We start from the raw sequence: 24,863 nt of genomic DNA on the forward strand, positions 1-24,863 counted from the left end.
TGGCTGTAGACATCGTCTCTTGCCTTCTGCCAGGTTAGGGAAGCCTCTAGGTCGGGGGAATGAGGGGCAGGAAGATAATCTTACGATTTCAAATCCTCCTAAATATGGGATTCTTTGTTGACTATATTTTTATGTGTTGATGGTGTAATGGAGCTGCCGGCATGATGTTTGTCAGAAGTGGTGTATTTACAAAGAGAGACAGAGTCATTCTTCCCTAGGCTGTTTATGACCACATCCCAGTTTTGGGAAGGACACTCTGTAAGAGGGGTCTTGGCAAATTGAATTCAGAGGGAAAAGAGACATAAATCCCTATGATATGGGAATGACTGAGAGAAGTAAGGATTTTTGCCAGGGCAAAAAGGAATTTGTTGGCTAAAAGAGAGAATTTCACAAGGACATAATGGTGTCTGTCTTCAGACCTTCCCGTGAAACGTGAGATTTCTATGGATTCAGTTAAGTCCTATAGTTGGGAGTGGGGATGGGGTGTTATCTGTCGCCAATTACAGCTCTCCAGTCAATTTAGAGAAGGACTTTCCGAATAAACTGTCCTGAAATGCATTATGTATGTTGTCTTTGGTGGTAATAAGCTTCCTGTCCCTGGCGGCAATCCAAGCAGAAGGTAAATGACTGGGTCCTGAGCCCTGGATTGAGACGGGGTAGGGAGACGAAGGGGAAGATGAACTAGATACCTCTGAGGTCTCCTTTTACCCAAAAGTTCTGTGATTTTACAACTTGCTCTAAACTGTCTGCTGCTTAGGAGTAAGGTGAAAATCTACACACTGGTACCTAATTATCAGTTAAGACCACTCTTCCGAGTGTCTGATGAACACTTTTTGTAGTTTTTCAAAAAGTGTGAACACCATCCCCTCAGCACACACATAAGGAATGTTTTAAAAACCTGAGTGTTAGAACCTCAGGGACCCAAAGGACTTTCTTCCCTTAACTCCACTCCTTCTGTCTGTGCCTAGAATGGCCCAGGCTACTTACAGTAGCAAATACAGCACCTCTTGTTTACTCGCGTTAATGTCCGTGTGGGGGGAAAATATCAAATACACTTTTTTCTTTTTTAAATTTTTTATTTTAGTATAGTTGAATCAAATATGCTTTTCTTGTTTTAAAAAAAGGTACCCAGTAATCAAGCCACTCATGTGTAAGAGCTTTAAACAGGGCAGAACTGTGCAAATCTGGCCCGCAGTGGGACAAAGGTGGGACAGGGGTGGCCTGCAGGAGTGGGAACTCCTTGTTTCCCCAACTGACTTCACTTTTAATGAAACTTTCCCGCCTTCACACGTCTCTCCTGTGTTATTTATCACCTTTCCCTACTTTGATGGGGAAAAATAAATCCTACCCCTTTAATTTTGCAGAAGAGCTTAGCTGACTGGACTGCAGGGTCACCTCCTGGCATATCGTGTGCAACCACAGGAGAGCGGCAGTAGCCCTAAGTGCGTGTGTATTAATGGCACTGCCTGGAAGGTTCCTGACTAAGTGTTTGCTGCACGCCAACGTGTGCCTCCCCACCCGACTGAACATTAGCTACTGTCTCGTAAAATCCAAAAAAAGTGTGGCGGTCACCTCCCAGAGGCCATCGAGTGAACCTCCCTCCCAGGGCAGTAGCGCTCCCTCCCCTCCCCAGCAGCACCCCTGCTAGATGCCAGTTCAGTTCCCAGGATGGGAAGGTAAGTTCTCTCTGAGTCAGACATTCCATTTGTGGATTGCTCTACTTGTAAAAAAGTTCTCCCTGTTCTGAGTCAGAATCTGAGTCACTGGGGAGTTTACTCAGTGATCCTGGGTCAGCTCCCTGGGACTATTCAGTAAAAAGCTATTGTCATCCACAAAGGTTTAAGATGGTTCTCTGTATCCCTTTGGTCATCTCTTCCCCCCTCCCACCCCCCATCTGTTGGTTCTTCTCATCTGCAAATCAAACATGTCTGGCCCCTTTGAGTATCCCTCATGTGATATAATTTCCCCATCTTACTCACGTGAGTCACCCTCCTAGGTATGCGGGAGTTTGGCAACATCACTCTAAAAGATGGCAATGTCCTTTAGAGAGGCAGTAGAGAGGGGTGGTTAAGACCAAGACCACTGGAGCCAGGCTGCTTGGGCTGGATCCTGACTCTTTACTTGCGAGCATGCAGGGTCTGGGTGCTCCCAGCGGGGCATCTGAGCTCCCCACGGCCCCTGGAAAGTCTGCCCCTATGTTTGTCTATCGTGGAAAGGAAAGGTGCAAGCTCTGGGCAGTGTCTGCTGCTGCTCTTCCGCAGTGGGGTGTACTTGGGAGGGAGGGAAGGACGGAGGCCTGCTTCTCCAGCCTTCCTGCTGCCTGCGGGGAAAGGGAGGCTCAGTGGTGGGGGCTTCCATCACCCTCTCTGCTGCTCTCTTTCTAAGTGCCTGGGCTTGCGCTATGAAGGTGGTCTGGATGTTTGTTTCTGGCTCTTCCTCCTCCCCACCTCCACAGCACAGAACTGTGCTTCCCGAAATCACCTGAGTTGTGTGTCTAGCTTGCAAAGCAGATGATGCCAGCCAGTCTGGGAGAGGATGCTCTCCTCTCCCAGGACGTGGCCATTCAGCATCGAAGAGCAGGACAGAGCAGTGGTCGGGCAGGTGGGTCACCACAGGATTTAGTGGATACAGTGTTCGAGCATAAAGCAGGCCTCATCCACCCACACTGTCTTGCATTCCTCTGCATCAGACACATGACTCTGGGGGTAACCGGTTCTCTCTCTGAAAAGAGGAGAGCGGTGGCTCCCACCGAGTCCAAGAGTGTAGATGCACCACTTGCCAGATGAGTCCTTCCCGCGCACGGAAGGATCAGGCCCTGTCCCTGCCATCATTCACAAGATGAAAAATTCACTGTCCCAGGACTGCCAACCAACGCGTACAGGATTTGATGAAAATGTTCTGGCACGAGATTGTGAAGACGGCTGCACACAGCTCTGTGAATGTTAAAAGCCACTGAACTGTACACTTGAAAGGATAAATGTCATGGAATGTGAACTGTATCACTAAAGCTGTTACTTTAATTTTTTTTTCAGGTAGGCTCCATACCCAGCATGGAGCCCAACACGGGGCTTGAAATTTCGACCCTGTGCTCAAGACCTGAGCTAAGATCAGACTTAACTTAGCTTAACCGACTGCGCCACCCAGGCGCTCCTCAAGCTGTTATTTTAAGGAACAAAACCAGGTGGCCAGCTCACAAGTCACAGTTTGCTGACCTCTGAAATAGCTCAACTAGTTCTCCCATTTTACAGTTGAGCAAACTGATACCCAAAGAGGAAGAAAACTAACATCCCCTGAATAGCAATTATGTGCTAAATAGTGGTCATTTTCATATAAGTTATCATATGCAATATCTGGTTGTTTGGAACAAAAGCAATACAATGAAAAACATATGTAAAACAAGGAATAAGATGCCCCGGGCACGGTAGATGTTCAAATTATAACAATAATAATGTGTTTATTGAGTATTTAACCAAAAAGGAACAAGAAAAGCAACAACTTGACCAACAGTGGGTCTATTTACCATTATGCCACTTATACATAAAGGATGGGCTTGATTTTTTTTTTTTAACAGTGTAACTGCTTTAAAAAAAAAAGTTGGCATTGTACACACCACAGAAGGCTTGGGGAGCCTAGCGCAGGCCACCATCCACTAAAACATACAGAACTGGCTTTGTCTGGGGGCATCCAAAGGAGCCATTTATGGCTAGAGAAGCTCAGAACACTCCAGCTTATGGAAGCAGCCAGGGTTTTAGTACTTTACCTAGAGAGGCCTCTGCGGTGAGCTGAGACCCACACGGCTGCTCTAGGTAAGACAGTTCCACATGAAGACAAAAAGACATAGCTCCTAGACTCATCAAAGATAGGATGAACCCTTCCGCTATGACAACGCGCAGCACTCCAGCCCGCCAATGCTCAATCTGCCAGGGTCCGCAAAGCATCAGTACCTTCCATACCTGCTGGGAACCTGGAAGAAGAAGGTCCAGCTGGTAAACCCGGGTGATCCCAGGCCCACAGGGCTGACTTCAGGAACGGCAGCTCTGCACTGTGGGGGTGGGGAGGAGGAGGAGCTAAAAAGGGAACATCCACACCTGCTTCCTAGCTTGGCCCAGGCACTCAGGAAGTAAGTTGTAGTTCCTTAGGTTTTAGGAAATATAACGGTAAGAACTATAGAAATGCTGACAAGGGGAGCCCACCATCTTCGCCAAAAAACCACAGAACTTTTTCTTTGCACTTCCAATTCAGAACAAAGCATTGTCAAAAAAAAAAAAATTTATAGTTCCCCAGGGCCCCTATAGGCAAAAAAAAAGAAAAGAAAAGAAAAGAAAAAAAAAAGAAAAGAAAATAAAAAAAATGACCTCAGGGAATAAAAAAGCATGTGTATGTGTGCATTCATGTGGGGAGTAGTGATTAGAACAAGTAAAAATGAGGAAAGTGTTAGTGCCAGATAAATCTTTATTAAGGAAAGCTGTTCCTGGAACATGAAATCAAAGATGGGAAATAGAATACATTTTGTCACATAGAAGTAACATTACAAATGGTGTTTTATGGTCTATAGTATTGTTAGAACCATGCAGCTACACAAAAAATTAAAATGGCTTGGGAATGTATTTGATAACAACCACGGATCAACCACGTTGTGCTCAATACTGTGGAAGGCAATTTGGTGGTATGCGTCAGATGCCTGAAAAAGCGCGTGTCCTTTTGACCCAGTATTTGACTTCTGGAAATTGAATCCCCGCATTTCCAGGCTTCATTGCGCGTCACACAGTGGAATACGATGCAGCCGTTAAAAATCAGGTAGAGAGGAGGGGTCTAAGATGGCGGGGTAGGAGAAACCTGAACGCCCCTCCTCTCGTTCCACATGTGGGTCTACAGCTGCATACGGATTTCTCTCTGAAAAAGATCTCAAAGCTAGACGAACTCCTTCTCCACAGCAAAGGATAAAAGGACCACATCAAAATGGGTGGGAGAGGCAGAGACATGGTCTTGCCAAAAACCTCACATACCCATGCACCCCAGCCGTGTGGGGACCCCCAACTGGGAAGTCTCTCGCTAGTTCAGCATCTCTCCGAGAGCCCCTGGGATCCACACCAGAGAGACGAGCCCCCCAAAACACCTGTCTTAGAAAAGCAAGGGGCTGACATCCAAGGCACCCAAAATGCTATAAGAAACGGAGAGTCCCCCTTTAAAGGTCTCACAGGCAGTCTTATTCACCCCAGTGAACAATCCAGTGCAAAAGCAATTTGAAAAGCACCTGGATTTCAGTAAAGAACAATCATTTGCTGGTCTGGGGGTTTCTGCTGGAGGGGCAGGAGACAGCTGGGTTCTCTCTAGAGACAAAAGCGCCAGCAGATGCTATTTGGGTACTCCCCACCTCCCAGTGCAGGCAGGCCTATTCAGACACAGCACCCTCCCCTGCTCCACTGGGAGGTGGGGAGGAGGGGTGGAGAGGGGATAGGCCCAGAACGGTCCCATTGCCCTGTTGAGACCAGAGAGCATAGGCGGCTGCAGGGCCACCCTGCTCCCTAGCTGGCGTAGATAGGCATGAATGGCCATGGCATTCTCTCACTCCTTTGCTAAGGTCAGCAGCACAAGTGGTTATCACACTCTCCCACACCCTGACTGGGGCTGGTGACTATGAGTGGTCATGGCTTTCTCCAGCCCCCAACCTGGGGCCAGCGAGCGCAGGGCAGACAAGGCACTCCCCAGCCGCATGGCTGAAGGCCTCAGGTGCTCACAGTCGCAGCATTGTCCTCTTGCATTTCTGAAGCTAGAGAGAGGGCCCCGCCCCCTGCGTTCTCCAGCTGCCCTGCTAAAGTCAGCACACACAAACCACACAGGGGATATCCCTTGTTTGCCTGGCCCTGGTGGCCAAGGGGGTTGGCTTTCCTGAGCTCCAAGGGACTATAACAGACAGTTATAAATTCTAAGACAGTTCCCGGCAGGCCAACACCTTGTGCAGGCCCAGCATAGACAGCAGACTTGAACACATACCCAGTCTTCCTGTGAAAAAGGCCTATTGACTTATCCTAAAACTACAGCCTGAGGGACAGGCTTCAGGTCTCCCACATGGCTAGAGGCTACTGAGGCACTCCCAGGGAACATAAGCAGGGAGACACCATTCTTGCACAACCCTTGGCCTTGCTATAGCTTGACAAGACCTCCCAGAAAGGAGTTTATATATTCATCTGGAGCCCCGAGTTTTGCAACTGTCACCTAGGGGACACCTCCGGATCTCCTGACCTGGAGGCTGGCAGGGATTATGGCTGCAGCCCCACAGGACTATATATACATATATATATTCTTTAAAAGCTGCTGCCTGGGGCACCTGGATGGCTCAGTCGTTAAGCGTCTGCCTGCGGCTCGGGGCGTGATCCCAGGGTCCTGGGATCGAGCCCCGCATTGGGCTCCCTGCTCCACTGGGAGCCTGTTTCTTCCTCTCCCACTCCCCCTGCTTGTGTTCCTTCTCTCGCTGGCTGTCTCTCTCTCTGTCAAATAAATAAATAAAATCTGTCCAAAAAAAATAAAATAAAAAAATAAAAGTTGCTGCCTGAGGGTCTGGCTTCCAGTCAGCTTGAAACTAGGTGCTAAATGAGATTCCTTCCTTGTAACATTGACAGGTCTTGACATATGCTCAACAGCAGGGGCATATCAAGGATAAATCAGGTTGTTTAGACAATCACAAAAGTTCAGGAGACAACCAAGAACTAGGGCAAAGTTGAACTATAAGTTTCATCATCTACACAAGGCCACTGCTTCAAGACTGGGAGAGGTAGCTGTTTTGCCTAATGCATTGAAACAAACACAGAGAATCAACCAAAATGAGTAAACAGAAATATGTTCCAAAAGAAAGAACAAGGCAAAACCTCAGAAAAAGACCTCTGTAATGATGCAGAGATAAGTAAACAAGCTGGTGAAGAATTCAAACGATCACAAAGACGCTCACTGAATTTGGGAGAAGAAAGGAGGAGCCCAGTGAGAACTTCAGCAAAGAGATAGGAAATATTTTTGAAGTACCAAACAGGAGTCACAGTGCTAAAGAATACAAAAACTGAGCTGAAAAATACACGAGAGGGGTTCAACAGCAGGCTCGATGAAGCAGAAGAATGGATCAGTGAGCTGGAAGACAAAGCATAGGTATTCACCCAGACAGAGCAGCAAAAAGAAAGAAGAATTTTAGAGGCAGCTGGGTGGCTCAGTTGCTTGGGTGTCCAACTCTTGATTTTGGCTCAGGTCATGGTCTCAGGGTTGTGAGATCAAGCCCCACATCAAGCCCAGCGTTGAGCCATGCATCAGGCTTCACACTCAATGGGGAGTCTGCTTGAGATTCTCTCCCTGCCCCTCTGCTCCTCCTCTCTCTCTCCCTAAGTAAATAACGTATTAAAAAGAAAAAAATGTAAAAATAGAGATAACTTAAAAGACCTATATAGGACAACATCAGGCAGAATAACATTCACATTATAGGGGTCCCAGAAGGAGGAGAGAAAAAGAAAAGGGCAGAAATCTTATTTGCCAAAAACTCCCTAACCTGGGGGGAGTAACAGATATTCAGGTACAGGAAGCCCAGAGATTTCTAAATGAAATGAAGCCAAAGAGATCCACACCAAGGCACATTATAATTAAAATGTCATAAGTTAAAGAGAGGATCTTAAAAGCATCGAGAGAAAAGCAACTTGTTATATACAAGGGAAACCCCACAAGGCTATGAGCAAACTTTTCCGTAACTTCCAACCACAAATATTCTACCTGGCAAGGTTATCATTCAGAAGTGAAGAAGAGACAAAATTTTCCAGATAACCCAAAGCTAAAAGAATCCATCACCACTAAACCAGCCTTATAATAAATGTTAAAGGGATTGCTTCTAAACTAAAAAGAAATGGCACTAATTAACAAAAAAAATGCAAAAGTAAAAATCTCACTGGAAAAGGTAAATATATAGTAAAGGTAGTGGTTAAATCACTTAAAAGCCAGTGTGAAGGTTAAAAGACAAAAGTAGTAGAATTAACTAAAACTACATTAGTTATAAGGTATATAAAATAAAGAGAGGTAAGGTGTAATGTCAAACACATAAAAACCTTGGGGGGGGGGACAGTAAAAATGTAGAGTTTTGGAATGTATTCAAATTCAAGTTGCTATCAACCTAAAATGGGCTGTTATATATACAGTACGTTCTATGCAAACCTTGTGGTAACCACAAAACAAAACTTATAGTAATACATAAAGGAAAACGAGAAAGGAATCTAAACACTAAAGACATCATACCACAAGGGAAGAGAGAAAAAGGAGCACAGAGAAACTACAAAAATAGCCAGAAAACAATTAACAAAATGGCAACAATTACACACCTATCGATAAGTACTTTAAATGTCAAAGAATTCAATTCTCCGATCCAAGACATAGATGGCTGAATGGATTAACACACACACACACACACACACACACACACACACACACACAACAAGATCCATCTATATGTGGCCTACACAGAAGAGACTCTCTTCAGAAGTAAGGACACACACAGACTTAAAGTGAAGGAATGGAAAAATATATTCTGTGCAAATGGAAACCAAGAGAAAGCTGGTGTAGCTATACTTATATCCAACAAAATAGACTTTAAAACAAAGACTGTAGTAAAAGTCAAAGAAAGGAATTATGTAATGATAAAGAGCTTAATCCAGCAAAAAGATAAAACATTTATAAATATATATGTACCCAACATAGGAGCACCAAAATATATAAAGCAAATATTAACAGACATAAAGGGGGAAATCAACAACAATACAATAATAGCAGGGGACTTTAGCACCCTACTTACATCAATGGATAGATCATCCAGACAGAAAATTAATAAGGAAACAGCAGCCTTAAATGACACATTAGACCATATGGACTTAAGAGATATACACAGAACAGTCTATCCAAAAGCAGCAGAATACACATTCTTCTCAAGTGCACATGGAACACTCCCCATGATAGATCACATGTTAGGCCACAAAACAAATTTCAATAAACGGAAGAAAATTAAAATCATTTCAAGCATCTTTTCTGACCACAATGGTATGAAACTAAGAATCACTTACAAGAAGAAAACTGGAAAAACCACAAACACTTGGAAATGAAACAACATGCTACTGAACAACTACCAGAAAAAAAGTCAAAGAAGAAATAAAAAAATACCTAGAGGCAAATTAAAACAGAAAAATGACATAACAAAAGCTATGGATGTAGCTATAATGGTTCTAAGAGGAAAGTTCATAGCAATACAGGCCTACCTCAAGAAATAAGAAAAGTCTCAAACAAACAATCTAACTTTACATCTAAAGGAACTAGAAAAAGAAGAACAAATGAATCCCAAGGGTAGTAGAAGGAGGAAGATCAGAGCAGAAATAAATAAAATAGAGAATAAAAAGGCAATAGAAAAGATCAATGAAACTAAGAGCTGGTTCTTTGAAAAGATCAATAAAATTGACAAGCCTTCAGCTAGACTCACCAAGAAAATAAAAAAGAAAGAACTCAAGTAAATAAAATAAAAAATGAAATAGAAGTTACAACAGATACCATATAAATACAAAGGACCGTAAGAGACTACTATGAACAATTACATACCAACAAGTTGGGCAAACAAGTAGAAAGGGATAAATTCCAAAAAACACACAATCTTCCAAAGCTGAATCAAGAAGAAATAGAAAATCTGAATAGAATGATCACTGGTAAGGATACTGAAGCTAAATGTTCCCAAGAAGCAAAAGTCCAGGGCCAGATGGCTTCACTGGTGAAGTCTATCAAACATTCAAAGAAGATTGAATACCTATCCTTCTTAAACTCTTCCAAAAAGTTGAAGAGGAGGGAACACTCCCAAACTCGTTTTAAGAAGCCAGCATCACGGGCAACTGGGTGGCTCAGTTGTTAAACATCTGCCTTTGGCTCAGGTCACAATACCAGGGTCCTGGGATTGAGTCCCATGTTAGGCCCCCTGTTCAGTGCAGAGTCTGCTTCTCCCTCTCTCTCTGCCCCTCCTCCCCATTTGTTCTCTCTCAAATAAATAAATAAAAATCTTTAAGAAGAAGAAGAAGAAGAAGCAGCCAGCAACACCCTGACACCAAAACCAGACAAGGACAGCAAAACAAAAGAAAATTAAAGGCCAAAATCCCTGAGGTACATAGATACAAAACTCCTCAACAAAATATCAGCAAACCAAACTCAACAATACATTAAAAGATCATACACCATGATCAAGTCGGCTTTACTCCAGGGATGCAAGGATAGTTCAATATTGACAAGTCAATCAAAGGGATACATCACATTAACAAAATGAAAGATAAAAATTATATGATCATCTCAACAGATGCAAAAAAGTATTTGACAAAATTTGACATCCATTTATGATTAAAACTTCTCAACAAAGTGGATATAGAGTGAATGTACCTCCACATAATAAAGGCCATATATGACAAACCCAATGCTAATATTATTGTCAATGACAAAAAGCTGAAAACTTTTCCTCTAAGATCAGGAACAAGACAAGGAGCCCCACCCTCCCCACTTTTATTCAACGTAGTATTGGAAATCCTAGCCACAGCAATTAGGCAAGGAAAAAAAATAAAGTTTACTGAAATAGGAAAAGAAAAAGTAAAACATTCACTATTTGCAGATGACATGATCCTATATAGAGAGAACCCTAAAGATTCCACCAAAAAAGTCATTAGGACTAATGAATGCGTTCTATAAAGTTGCAGGATACAAGATTAATATAAAAAATCTGTTGTGTTTCTAATAACAAAATAACTAATAACTAATAACAAAACATCAGAGAAATCAAGAAAACAATCCTATTTATAATTGCATCAAAAAGAATAAATATTTACAAGTAAACTTAACCAAGGAGGTAAAAGACCTATACGTAGAAAACTTTAAGACATTAAGAAAGAAATTGAGAAAGACACAAATAATGCAAAGATATTTTTGTGTTCACGGATTAGAAGAATTAATATTGTTAAAATGTCCACACTACCCCAAACAATCTACTCAATGCAATTCCCATCAAAATTCCAATAGTGTTTTTCATAGAATTAGAACAAATAATTCTAAAATTTGTGTGGAACCACAAAGCCCCTCAATAGCCAAAGCAATCTTGAGAAAGAACAAAGGTAGAGTTACCACGCTCCCAGATTTCAAACTATACTACAAAGCTATAGTAATCAAAACAGTACTGTATTGGTATTCAAACAGACACACAAACCACTGGACCAGAATCAGGAGCCCAGAAATAAACCCACATCTATATGGTCAATTAATATATGGCAAAGGAGGGAAGAATATACAATGGGGAAAGGACAGTCTCTTCAATAAATGGTGTTGGGAAAACTGGACAGCCACATGCAAAAGAACAAAACTGGACCACTATTTTACACCATACCCAAAAATAAACTCAACATGGATTATTTTTATTTTTTAATTTATTTTAGAGAGGTAGAGAGAGGAGGAGGGGCAGAGGAAGAGGGAGAGAGAGAATCTCAAGCAGGCTCCACACCCAGTGCAGAGCCCCAACGTGGGGCTCAATCTCAGGACCCTGAGATCATGACTTGAGCCAAAATCAAGAGTTGGAAGCTTAACCAACTGAGCCGCTCCTGTGCCCCTAAACTCAAAATGGATTAAACACTTGAATGTAAGACCGGAAACCGTAAAACCCCTAGAAGAAAACACAGGCAATAAGCTCCTTGATATCAATCTTATCAATGTTTTTTTCAATCTGACTCCAAAGGCAAGGGGAACAAAAGCAAAAATAAACAAAACAAATGGGACTACATCAACCCAAAAGCTTCTGCACAGAGAAGGAAACCATCAACCAAATGAAAAGGCAACCTATATATTCAATAAGGGGTTAATATCCAAATACACAAAGAACAACAACTTAATAACAAAAACCAAACAAGCCAGTTTAAAAACGGGCAGAGGATCTGAATAGACATTCTTCCAAAGAAGACATACAGATGGGGGCGCCTGGGTGGCTCAGTCACAAGCGTCTGCCTTTAGCTCAGGTCATGATCCCAGGGTCCTGGGATGGAGTCCTTCATTGGGCTCCCTGTTCGGCAGGAAGCCTGCTTTTCCCTCTCTCACTCCCCCTGCTTGGGTTCCCTCTCTGTCTGTCTCTCTCCCTGTCAAAGAAATAAATAAAACCTTAAAAAAAAAAAAAAGACATACAGATGGCCAACAGGTACATGAAAAGATGTTCAATATCACTAATTGTCAGGGAAATGCAAATCAAAACCACAATGAGGTATCACCTTCCACCTGTCGGAATGGCTAGTATCAAAAGGATAAGAAATAACAAGTGTTAGCAAGGATGTGAAGAAAAGGGAACCCTGTGCTCTGCTGGTGGTTACATATATTGGTACATGACTACAGAAACAATATGGAGGCTCCTCAAAAAATTAAAAATAGAACTACCACATGATCCAATAATTCCACTTCTGGGTATTATCTAAAGAAAATGAAAACACTAATCCACAAAGATGTAAGCACCCCTATGTCCACTGCAGCATTATTTACAATAACCAAGATATGGAAACAATCTAAGGGTCCAACAACAGATGAACGGATAAAGATGTGGCCTGCGTGTGTGTGTGTGTGTGTGTGTGTGTGTGTGTATGCAATGGAATATTACTCAACGCTAAAAAGAATAAAATCTTGCCATTTGTAACAACACAGATGGATCTTGAGAGTTATTTTAAGTGAAATAAGTCAGACACAGACAAATACTGCATGATTTCACTTGTATGTAGAATCTGAAAAACAAAACAAACAAACAAACACAGCCCAGATACAGAGAACAGACTGGTAGGTGCCAGAGGTGAAAGGGGTTGGTGGGTGTGAAAAAGATCAAGGGAACCAGAAGTACAAATTTCCAGTTGTAAAATAAATAAGTCATGAGGATCTAATGTGAGCATACAGAAAGTAATCGGTATTACTGTATTAAATTTGTATGGTGACAGATGGTAACTAGACTTATTAAGGTGATCATTTCACCATGTATACAAAAGTTAAACCACTGTGTTGTACACCCGAAACTAATTTTTAAATTAGGTAGATTTATAAGTAACATAGAAATAAGTCCACAATGTAATTAGTTTAGGAAAACGTTATTAAAAGAGGGATGCCTGGGTGGCTCAGTTGGTTAAGTGTCTGCCTTTGGCTCAGGTCATGATCCCGGGGTCCTGGAACCAAGTCCTACACGGGGCTCCCTGCTCAGCAAGGAACCTGCTTCTCCCTCCACCTGCAGCTCCCCCTGCTTGTGCGCTCTCTCACTCTCTCTCTGAGAAATAAATAAAATCTTTAAAATAAAATTGTATTAGTTATTAATTTTTTAAAAAAGAAATTGTTATTAAAATATATATGATACTATACCATTTTTGTCCTAAATAATGGTAAGTATGCATTAAAGAGAAAAACTGGAGGGTTAGAGACTCAACTGTTACTCTTTTTTTTTTTTCCAAGATTTTATTTATTTATTTGACACAGAGAGAGAGAGCATGAGCACAAGCAGGGGGAGCAGCAGGCAGAGGGAGAGGGAGAAGCAGCAGGATCCCTGCAGAGCAGGGAGCCCCAAGCAGGGCTCCATCCCAGGACCCTGGGATCACAACCTGAGCCAAAGGCAGATGTTTAACTGAGACACCAGGAGCCCCAAATGTTGCTTTTCCAAGGAGATAAGGTCATTGCTCTACCTTTCTACCTTACTACTTCTGCATTATCAGAATTCTGTTTTTTTTTACAAAGCATATATAACTTTTCTATTTAGAACAAAATGAAAATAGTTCTCTTTTCAATTATTTAATGAATCAAGTGCCTAACATACCTACCTACACCCACCACATAAAACGAGCCTCTGTAACACACTGTTTTACTAGCTGCAGAGTGCAGCAGCTATGAATTGAGTATAAATTATGTCTAATTTGTTTAAGTGATTCTCCATTACTGGATATTTAGATTGTTTCCAAATTTTTGCTACTAGTAGGAGAATTTAGATGGAAATCCATATGGCTAAGTATTTGCACATATTCTTAATGTTTCTTTAGAATAAACTCCTAGAAGTGGAAGGGTAGCCACAAGATATGGACACATCTAAGGACTTTTGACCCATGTTGCAAAATTATCACACAAAATGTCAATGCCAATTTACTTTCCAAACTGTAATGTGGCGGGGTCGGGGGGTAGAGTTTTCCCTTTAGTAATTCTCAATAGTTAGTAATATTCAGGCTTGAATATTACTATCTTTTCTCCAATTTTTAACAATTTGTTAAGCGAAATGACATTTTTTTTAGTTTGTATTTCTTTAATTACTAAGGAAAATGACATGATTCATATTCGCTTATCTGCTATGTGTTACTACTGTGTGATCTGCTGGTTGGTATCTCTTGCCTGCTTTTCTACTAGGATCTTCTTTCTGATGTGTAAGAATTCTTCATATATTAGCCCCTTGTCATTAGGGCTATTAATGTCATTTGTCTTTTAGTTTTGGTTTGGGTTTTATGTTCAGAAACTTTTTTAAAAAGATTTATTTATTTTAGAGTGAGAGAGAGTAGGGAGGAGGGGCAGAGAGGAGGGAGAGAATCCCACGCAGACTCCCCACTGAGTGCAGAGCCTGCGGTGGGGCTCGATCTCACAACCCTGAGATCATGACCTGAGCTGAAATCAAGAGTCAGACATTTAACTGACTGAGCCACCCAGGTGCCCCTGTTCAGAAACTTTTAATTGGTATTTATTTTTAGAACAATAAAACGTACTTTGAAGTCCAAATTACTGACTTGTAAATGGGCATTTGAAATATAACTGCTGGAAATATAACCCTGTATACTAGCTACTTTATCGTTGGTTTTCACAGCTTTCCAGCACGAAAGCTCCTTGAAGGCACAAGTCATGACATTTCTTGAACCCTCCCTGGCAACTAGCACACAGCCCAGAACAGAGCAGAACTTCAAATGTTGGAGATGAAAACAATACTATGTCTGGGATTTGCTTTGAAACAGTCCAGTTCGAGGTGGGAGATGAAAACAAGGCAGAAATGAAACAGAATTGACCACACGTTAGAAACTGTTGAAGCTGGGTAACAGGTACAGGGAGTTCATTACACTATTATTTCTTTTTGTATATTTCAAGATTTCTGTAATCAAAAGGATTTTTTTTTTCCCTTTCTTTCTTTTAAAAAAATTTTTTTCGTGTATGGATTGGCCACCAGCATCACGGTGGGAACTTCTGGAATAACAATGGTGGTGAATATATATTACACACACATCAAGGCCACTTTTATAGGCTAGAGAAGTCAAAAGCCCAGGCCTTGAAATTAGGTAGGCCTGGGTACAAACCCTTTCTAGTGTAGTGACCTTGAACCAGTGATTCAACCTCTCTGAAACTTAGTTTTCCTTTATAAATAAGGGTATTAGTAACTATGTCGGAGGGTTCCAGTGAAGATTAGTGGTGTAAAACTCAGCGCCTCGCACCAAGTAGCACTCAGCAGAGTAGCCATCGTTACTACTCAGTGATGCGCCAGCTTGATGAGCTCCAGCCAACATTTCCTGGTGGTGTTAGTCCAATACTCCTCCACCACAGCTGGGCTTTCAGTGAATCGGTTTGGGCACCAGACAACTGCTTGGCAGAGGACTTGGCAGAACAGATGTCAGGAATGTTCCTGACACCCAGAAGAGAAAACAGATAAGGCCCTTGGGAAGGACAAAGCACTTAACTCCCAACCTGACTCAGCAGGTCCCGGGAGAGCCTGAACTCCCCATTGCAAGGATGTAATCAAGAACAAGAGTGATGAAGTCCTTACAACAGCGGGTCTTTCAAAACTTTGACCAAACACCATCATCACCTGGGGAGCTTAAAATAACACAATGTCTGGGACCCACTCCCAGCATTTGGGGTATAGACGAGATATCAAGGTTTTTCAAAGTCACGAAGTGCGTGTGACCTAATGCGCACCACCCTGCTGTGTGGGGTGGGGTGGGGGCTGGGGGGGAAGGGGACAGGGCAAACAAAGAAGAGAACAGAGACCACCGCATCCCACATGAACCGCATTAAAACCAGCCCACTCATGTGGTCCCAAGCTGTGTCCCATCCCAAACAAATCCAGTCCTATTAGGGTCCCCTTGCTCCCTCCATAAACTTCAAGAGGACATTACTGTGTAATAATTCACAGGGCTAAAATATGGTAATAATATCAGGATGCGTGCCTATCAATATTCTAAAGAATATATTAAAGTAACACAGCTGGTCTCTGGATGTTGGTCTTACGAAACAAAACAAAAAAGTCCAGCTAAGGGACAGTGGAGGCTGGGGGAGGGAGAAAGCATTCTGTCCCACAGCCTTCGGGCAGCCTGTCCCTATTACTGAAGCACACTCAAAGACGCAGCCTCCTTTCACGAAGTAATTGTAGCATCTTTGATCAAGGCAAAAAGCACCTCCATTTCAATCACCGTAATGGGGACGAGCGGGCTGTCGGCCGCCTGGCTGCCCCCGTCACGGTGAGCCAGCCTCGGGCCTGCAGACACAGGACGGTGCTTGGCGTGTCAAACAAATGAAGGGGTCCTTGACTGTCTATCCAACCTTTGCTGAACTTCAGGGGCCCCCTCATGTAGCAATTCTGCCCGGATTAATCTGGAAGCTCCTTTCCCGGCAAACACCACCTGGTCCGGACCGGCGTCACCAAAACCAAAGCTGGCCAGCCGCTGCGTGTCACGAGGCGGCAAACACTTCCGAACCAGGAGGGCAGGAGTCAACCTTCTCACAAGCAACACACCCGGGACGACGCAATCGTAGAGAAAGGGAAAAATCATGACCATGAACCTCGCCTCCTCCCTACGACCGCTACGCCCATTCTCTGCCCCAAACTAAGTGGAGGGAGGTCTGATTTTCTCCCCTACATGTGCGTTCTCAGCGTGAATTTGCAGTTTTGAATACATATACAAACATCACCTGCCTTCTTTTCACCAGAATACATAATAAATGAAAAATTAAGGAGGGGGAGGTTCAACAAAAGGTTTTACTTTCCTTAAGCGACATCACCCATAACATCTTGGGAAGACATGAGTGTAGCACCAGAGAAGCTATGGGGATAATGCTGAAGAAATGCAGGATATTTAAATAGCACCCATGTGTTCAAGTGTTGTACATGCGTGAACGTATTTAAATCCTCACCACAGCCCCATGAGGTAAGCTACAGTAATACTCATTAATAACCGTTATAACAGTAGTAACATATGATAATATATATAATGTAATGACTATGATTAGGTATGATAATGATGGCGATCATAATCTCCACTTTTCACGTGAGGACACGGAGGCCCAGAGAAGCTCAATGACTCGCCTGAGGTCGGGGGCTGGGACTCACCCCCCTCCCCCCACCCCCGGGGCAGGGTAGCTTCAGGATCCTAACAAGAGCTGGGGCAGGAGGCCGTCTTCTTGCAGTCCACGCCTCAGAGCCTCCTTGGAAGCTGCCGGTGTGGGGCACAGCAGAACACGGACGACGGAGGGCTTGGGAGCTGGAGGGGGTCTGAGTTTGAATCCCAGCCCTGCCCCACCCTGTCCCTGTAAGTGGGGATAACAACACCTACCTCACAGGCTTGTGGCGAGGCTTTAGTGAGAGAAAATGAATAAAAGTGCCTCTTGCATTGTCGGCAGCCAAGGTCACTTTAACCCAGAAGCACTCAATCCTGGCTGAACATTTGAATCAGCTGGGAACTTTAAAAAATATGACGCCCAAACCCTTCCCCACCACCCCTCCGCATTTCCACCCCAACGAGTGGTCCGTCTGAAATCAGCAATCCCCAGGCCCAGCCCCAAAAAGAAACCAAAGGCCAGCCTGTACCCTCTGCTCCCTTGATTCCGAATGACAGGGAAGCTTTTCAACCTCTGAAGCCTCGCTTCCAGCCCTAAGGTAGTAGGACTCCTCCAAATGCTGCTGTATTCTCCAAAGGGAGAAGCAGGCACCAGGACCACCCCCAACCCTGTGGCTGATTCACCCTTGTCCAGTGACCCTCCCTACGTCCACCCGGACAACACCTTCATCCAGCTGCCTCCTACCCCCGCCCAGACCACATCCCCCATCCAGCCAAAAAGCTTTATGAAGGAGTGCCCTATCGTCCCGTGCTGCCTATGTTTTAGAAGTAGTGGTGCCAACATCAACACAGCCAACATTACTTTTACACAAGCACTAACCAGAAGACCATGCAGGATGAGAGGTGGGACCCCCTGAAAAGCAGTTGTTAAACCTGAGTGCATGCATGCACATACATGTGTGTGCGTGTATACACACACACGCACGCTCCAAGAATCACGTTACAATGTGTATTCAAAGGGAGCACTGCTTCGTTCAAGGACTAGGGGTAGGAAGAAGGGGAGTGCAGAAGGGGTAGAAATAAACACTGAAGGGATTACCAGGGTTGCCCATGGAAACTGGCAGGGACAAGAAAAATAATCAGCCTGCATTTGACAGAAGAGAATAATGGAGACAGCCAGCGGGGAGGACGGGGACCAAGCAATGCCAGTTTCCTGGCTCAGACTTCCATGCCCCTTTTCAGGACCCACTGCCAGCTGGCAAGGGATGGCATGGAGGGCCCAGGAGGGGGAATGTAGGCACCAGAAGGTAGCACAGAGGGGTGTCAAAGAACCCTCAGCAGTTTCCCAGAAAGCAATGGCTCTGAGGGGCCCTCCCACTCTCAAGCACCTCCCCTCGGCCTCAGTCCAGGAAATGGGCCTGAGAGACTTGGCCAAGGCCTCACCTGGGTAAAGGAGCCATCCTCGCTGCACTCCGGGACAAACACCGCCTCCTGGGGCTTCTTGGCTTGCTCTAGGGCCTGAGCCCGCTCCAGGCGACACTTGCTCTGGCCAGCGTCTATAAGAAGAGAGGAGGGGCCGTTTCACACTTCGCTTGAATCCACTCTGGAGCCATGAGAGAAAATGGCTGCCCAGTACTGAGACAAAACCTCTCTGCTGGTGGGTGAGCCCCCACACCGCCAGCTGGCTTTTCCAACAACACAAAGTCCTGGCTGGTCAGCGCTGCTCAGCCTCACCTTACTCTTATGGCTTTTCTTAGAAAAGTTAGGGAGGCGCATTTATACCAGATTCTGCTTATTGTAACAACTCCCAAGGACCCTTAGCCCCTCCCCCGGGGGGGGGGAAGTCCCACCTGTATTCTGTTTCACTGGGTTTACTGAAAAAACTTGCAAGCCCAAGGGGTCTCAAAGATGTTTTAGAGTTCAAGAATTGCAAGAACTTTCTTTGGAAGATCCGAATCTCTAGGGCAGCCTGCTTAGTCTCACATAATTCCTACAACAGCTCTAAACAGCCCAGGGATCGCAAACGCAAATATCTACAGGGCAGAGGAAAGTGATAGAAATTTGGGGAGCTGGACCGGGTGCACAAAGAACGGCATTCAGCGTGGAGAGACCACAACTGGAGAACAGGCCCCCCCTTTAAAGGAGGAAGCTGCCGCTCAGGTCTAGCCATGTGTTTCCCTGTGGGAGGGAACACAGACCTAATATTACCAGAGCTTCCAATTATTTATGAGAAGTACAAAAATCCAGATTTTAATGTTGAATCTCTCCATTTTTAAATGTTGTCTCAAATGTTTTTAATATTTTTAAACAAGTGAGCAGCCCAAACAAAATACATCTATTGGCCAACAGTTTGGAAGCCCTCCCTATTCAGGAGCCAACAATAATGTCTTGCCATTTTAAGCATCTCCATTTACAAAAATAAAAAATAAAAATAAATAGCTCTAGCCAGATAGCAGCACATCTCTCTAAGCCCTAGCCTGGTGGCAGTATTGGCAAGACAGAACAGTGCTCATTCCTAGGGCAGGCCCGTTCTCCTTCCCCTATTCCCCAGTGGAAGGGGTGGAGGGAGAGCAGCCAACACAAGGAACGGACTCATTCTGAGCCTCCCTGACATCGGACAGCACCCCATGCAGGGCACACTGGCGCCTGGGAGCCTCGTGCCCGCTGAGCGGATGTGCACACACTCACCTTTGCATCTGCCGCGATGTACCACGCCCAGGGTCGGGTCTCTGCACTTGGCTCGCTGGTACTCGCACATGGACTCATAGGACCTGCCGTCGGAGGCACAGATGGGTTTGGGCGGAGTCCTGGAGCAGTGGAGGTTGCACTGAGGGTCACGGTCGCTTATGAGGAACTAGGTTGGAGAAAAGTGAAAGGGTGTCAAGGTTACTTTTGCAAGAAAAGTAGGGGTGAGACCATGTCTCACAATACTGGTTTGCCTGGGGGAGCAAGTCCAGAATAAACCCAAAGTTATTATACCCTCGAAGCGGAAGGGAACTGAGCAGCCACAAAGTCTAACCAAGAAAAGCATCCTGTGCTAAGTGATTCACAGGCAGGATCTCCTTAATCCTCGCAACAGCCCTGGGAAATAGGAACTATTTGTTTTGCAGATAAAGAAACTCCAGCCAGAAAGAGGTAACGCTTCCAGCGTTACACAGCTGTAAGTGATGGATCTGAACCTAGATCAGTCAGAAATCAAATCAAAGCTTTCACCACCGGGATATTCAGCCTCTCTGTCCTTGCACGTGGCCGCATGACCCCTGTTTGGGTACTTCCCCAAATCAGGGGCTCACTAGCAACCTCTACATTCCATCTTTGGAGAGTTCCATTTGTTAGAAAGTAGTTTGGAGACCCAACTCCATCACACTTCAATTTCTGCCCACTGCTCTTTGGCAGAATACAAGTGATTTTCTATGAGAAAGGGATTTCCTGATTTAAAAAGATAATAATAATCAGATTGGGAAATACTGAGTTAAACAGGTTTCTTTACTGCAGGACTTCTCAGATATCTTTGGTACGTTCTGACGCATGGTGATAGCAGCAAATTGTGTGCTACTCCTCCCACTGAGCTAATTCCCTCCCCTTGAATCTGGACTAGCCTCAGTCATTTGACCAATAACATGCTGTGGAAATGAAATGACTTCTGAGCTTTACAGTTTCCTCCCAGGCCTCTTGCAACACTCACCATGAGGGAACTCGGCCACCATGCAGAAGCCTAACAACCCTGAGACCGCCACACTATGAGGAAGCCCAAGCCAGCATGTGACAGAACCATGGGCAGAGAGAAATGCCAGAGAAAACCCAGGCACAGACACCAGTGAGTGAAGAAGCCATTCGATGAGTCCACTCCCCACTATCATGATTGCAGCTACCAGATAAAAATAAGTTGGCCAACAGATTGCCTGAGACACCCCAAGTGAGAATCACCCAGCTAAGCCCAGTCAACCCATGGTCCTGTAAGGGATAGTAATAAATTGTTGTGCTAAGCCATCGAGTTTTATGGTAGCTTATCACACAGCAAGAGATAAGCAGATCAAGGGCCACCTAGAATGATGCATCTCCCACTTATTTGACCATGAACCCTTTTATCAGTGAACCTGTGCTAGCAACTATAGGATGCAGCTGGAAAACACTTTGGATCATACAATAATCCATGAGTTTCTGTTGAATAACCCATGATTAGACTGCATGGGCCTTAAGAGCTGGATCCACTCTCATCCATCCCTAAATAGCAGAACTCTAGGCCCACTCAAGGCTCCCTCCCAGGGCCAGTTGACAGAATGCATGTCCCACAATAACGCACGCCAGTGTCACGAGCACACTTCAGCCATTGGTGATACTAGAGTTGACTGAATAATCACGCCAAGCTCACAGGGTTTAGGGAAGGTGTGAATACAACCCCTGTTTCAGATGTATCTTGAGGCCCTTTGTGCAGAGCAAATAAATGAGACCTTGACTCTTTTCCAGAACAGCAGAGGGAGTTAGGAGACAGCATCACTCCCTTCAAGGGAGCACTAGGAGCACCCCCCACCCCATACTGGCCAAATTCTCAGACAGTCCAAGCCCGTCCACTAGCACACAGACTGCCTCCCAACTATAAAACCAGTCCCTCCCGCTACCCTGACCTCATGCCTGGGTGCTGGCTGCTCAGCACAGGGAGGGAGCAGCTGAGGGCTAACACCATGCCAGCCTCCTCAGGATGGACCGTGCAACTTGTCTTCCCCGCGACCCTCAGGGCTCCCACACGCACGGGTCCAACCTGAGTCCTGCCCAAGCCCAGAGGGAAATGTCCTGATAGAGTCTCATAATAAAGTCTAGTGTTCTGGGATTGAAACCAATACTATAGAGAGCCATAGCCAGAGGAAGCTCCCTGCCTCCCAGGCTGCCACACAGAGGGAGGAGTTTAAGGTCCCAAGATGGCAGGCGGGGGTGGTATCCGCCACACCTCAACCCTGCATGGGATCCCTGGCCTCACTCTCCTCAGGTTGCCCCTGCTTTAAACCCTAGAGTGGTGTCCCACCATCCCTGGGGACCTTCACGCGGTCTCCTAGGCCTGGAAGAATCTGACCCTGCCCCCCCCCCGCCCCTGGCCTCAGCTCTTACAGCCTTGTCCCCACCGTGCTCACCACTGGTCAGGGACACTGGCCTGCTTTCCGTTTCCCAAATAAGCTATATTTGCTCCTCCCTCCAGGCCTTTGGACACACTGTTCCTTCTCCCTCCCCTCCCACCCCTACTTCAGATTTTGGCTCATATCATCTCTTTTGGGAAGCTTTCCTCAACTCTCATAGATGAGCATGGGTCCCCTATAATAACCTCTTGCACCTTGCTTTTCCTTCACGGCACTTAACACAGTTTGCGATGATGTATGATCTGATTAACAATGGAATCCCCAACTCTGAACCCTGCAAAGGCAAGGAGAATGTCTATCTTGCCTGTGAATGCATCCCCAGCATCTAGAACAAAGCTGGGGCACTTGAGCATTTGAAGGATGAATGGGCTCTTGTAGCCGCATCTCCCACACGGCGTTGCCTCCAAACCAGCGGGTGCAATGCGACAGGCCTGGCCTTGCAGGCTCCCGCCACCCCAGGAGATCACTGGGCCACGCCCCCACCCCAGTGCGCTGATCTTCCCCCATGCCCCCTGCATTACAAGGTGGGCAGAGGTAGTCCACAGCTTCCTGCCCTGGCTCCATCTCAAAATTTAAGTGGTCTCTGAGTTTGAGAGGTGGGTCTTTTCTCTCCTACCCCACCCAGACCCCTCTGCCACTACCGGCCTCCCGGCCTACGACCGACTGTACACCATGGAAAACTTGGAACCAAAGGTCCAGCTAAATGAGGTAGGCTTGGGAAGCCCTGGCCACAGGCTCCTGAATGGGCACAGGACACAGGTGGCTGCAACCAGCAAAGCTGGCCTCAAACGTCTCTCTTCCTCCCTCTGTGTGGCCCTCCCAGACCCATTCCTAACCTGTCTGCAGCCTAGAAATGCAGCCGGACCTGGCTCTGTAATTCTGCCTGGTGAAGAGCCAGCCCCCAGCCAAAGGGTGGCATTAGTATCCTCCCGTCCAGGCTTCCAGAACAAACTGTGATCCCAAGACTGTCTGAGAGCAGGTCAAGGCTCTACTGTTATCACACAACTATCTTCACCTGTGGACCCACGTGCTTACCTGAAGTGACACCTGCTCGTAAGACCTGCTTTGTTAGGTTATTTTGCCATGGGAATCAGCAAGGGCTAAGGAGAAACATGACCTTTTTTTCTCACAGTCAGACAAGGACAGAACTATCTCTACATTCTTTTTTCCTTTTTTTAAGTAGGCTCCACACTTAGCACTGAGCCCAACATGAAGCTTGAACTCACGACCCTGAGATCAAGACCTGAGCTGAGACCAAGAGTCAGACACTTAACCGACTCAGCCACCCAGGTGCCCCAAAACTATCTGTATCTTCTAATGCCTGGGAAAACCAAGGAACTCATCCTTGGTCACACAGGGATTTGGGTAGCCAGATCTTAAATCTGAAGAGCAGTAATAATAAAAGCTGATAATTAGGTATCACTTATGATATGTTAACTAATTTAACCCTATGAGGCAGGGTAAGTTACAGTCCTCATTTTACAGATGAGGAAACCAAAGCCCGGTTTGCGGGCTCCTCCAAGCCCAAATGTGTGAGTGTTGGATCTGACACCCACAGCCTGGCTCAGAGCTCTGCTTCCAATGACACTAAAACTGCCGTTTTCATTATTACAGAGCAAGGCTGCAAGTAGGAGCTCTGACCCAGTTGCAAAACTGGATTCTCGAAGTCAAAAACATTTACCAAGAGCCTACTGTGTGCCAGCCGCCAACCGCTAAAGACCCAGACAGACAGGCCTGCCTTCCGGGCACTTGAAGCCTACCGGGAGAAGCTCCTCACAGGGTCCTCATTCACCTTAAAAAGCAGGGATCGAAAAAGACAAAGTGTCTTTTCAAACTCAAGGAGATTGCCCTGTTCTCTCTTCCTCAGCTCACGGGAGAGGAGAGCTGTGGGCGTCACCGTGGCATTGAACTACAAGCCATAAATTTGGTTTGGAAATGGCTAGCTCTGGGCCAACAGAGACGCTACGGCAGCTGTGCCAGAGACCAGCTTAATGACTGGGGGAACATTCTGTCTGCAAATAGACAGGTTAAAGAGCTTCAGAAGAAGCCTCACCTACCCCAACACATGGAGATCCTTCCCACCTCCACAAGGGCTCCCAAAAGGTTCCATCTAGAAATTACTGGTCCCTGAGGCCAAGTAAAAAAGTTCCGAGACAGCATGGGGCCATGGCTAAAAGACTGTCTTCCACCGTCTGTGGTGTCTCATTTCCATCTGTTTTAGGAACTGTGTGTATTTGTGGTTGTTTAAAAAAAAAAAAAAAAGGCAATGAGTTCTATAAAATAGACTTTTAATAGGACGACTATGCCCTAATATGATCACCCAAACCTCCAGGGCCGGAGGGATTACGTTGGGTCCCCAAACACTGCTTATTCAGCCATCCATTCATCTACTTTTGTCTTC

At 45.2% G+C, this 24,863-nt stretch overlaps 1 protein-coding gene across 5 annotated transcripts in view; it reads right to left on the reverse strand.

The window, feature by feature from the left end:
• SMOC1 (SPARC related modular calcium binding 1) overlaps positions 1-24,863 on the reverse strand; it is a 153,105-nt gene that overhangs the window by 63,623 nt on the left and 64,619 nt on the right. For all 5 annotated transcript variants that reach the window (XM_057318452.1, XM_026519636.4, XM_026519635.4 and 2 more), the window contains exons 2-3: positions 20,022-20,187; positions 18,777-18,889 (exon numbers count right to left, since the gene is read on the reverse strand). In XM_057318452.1, the coding sequence (XP_057174435.1) occupies positions 18,777-18,889; positions 20,022-20,187 (279 nt within the window). The remainder of the gene's footprint in view (positions 1-18,776; positions 18,890-20,021; positions 20,188-24,863) is intronic.

This window comes from Ursus arctos, unplaced genomic scaffold (genome assembly GCF_023065955.2).
Source record: "Ursus arctos isolate Adak ecotype North America unplaced genomic scaffold, UrsArc2.0 scaffold_25, whole genome shotgun sequence".
NCBI classification, from domain to species: Eukaryota; Metazoa; Chordata; class Mammalia; order Carnivora; family Ursidae; genus Ursus; species Ursus arctos.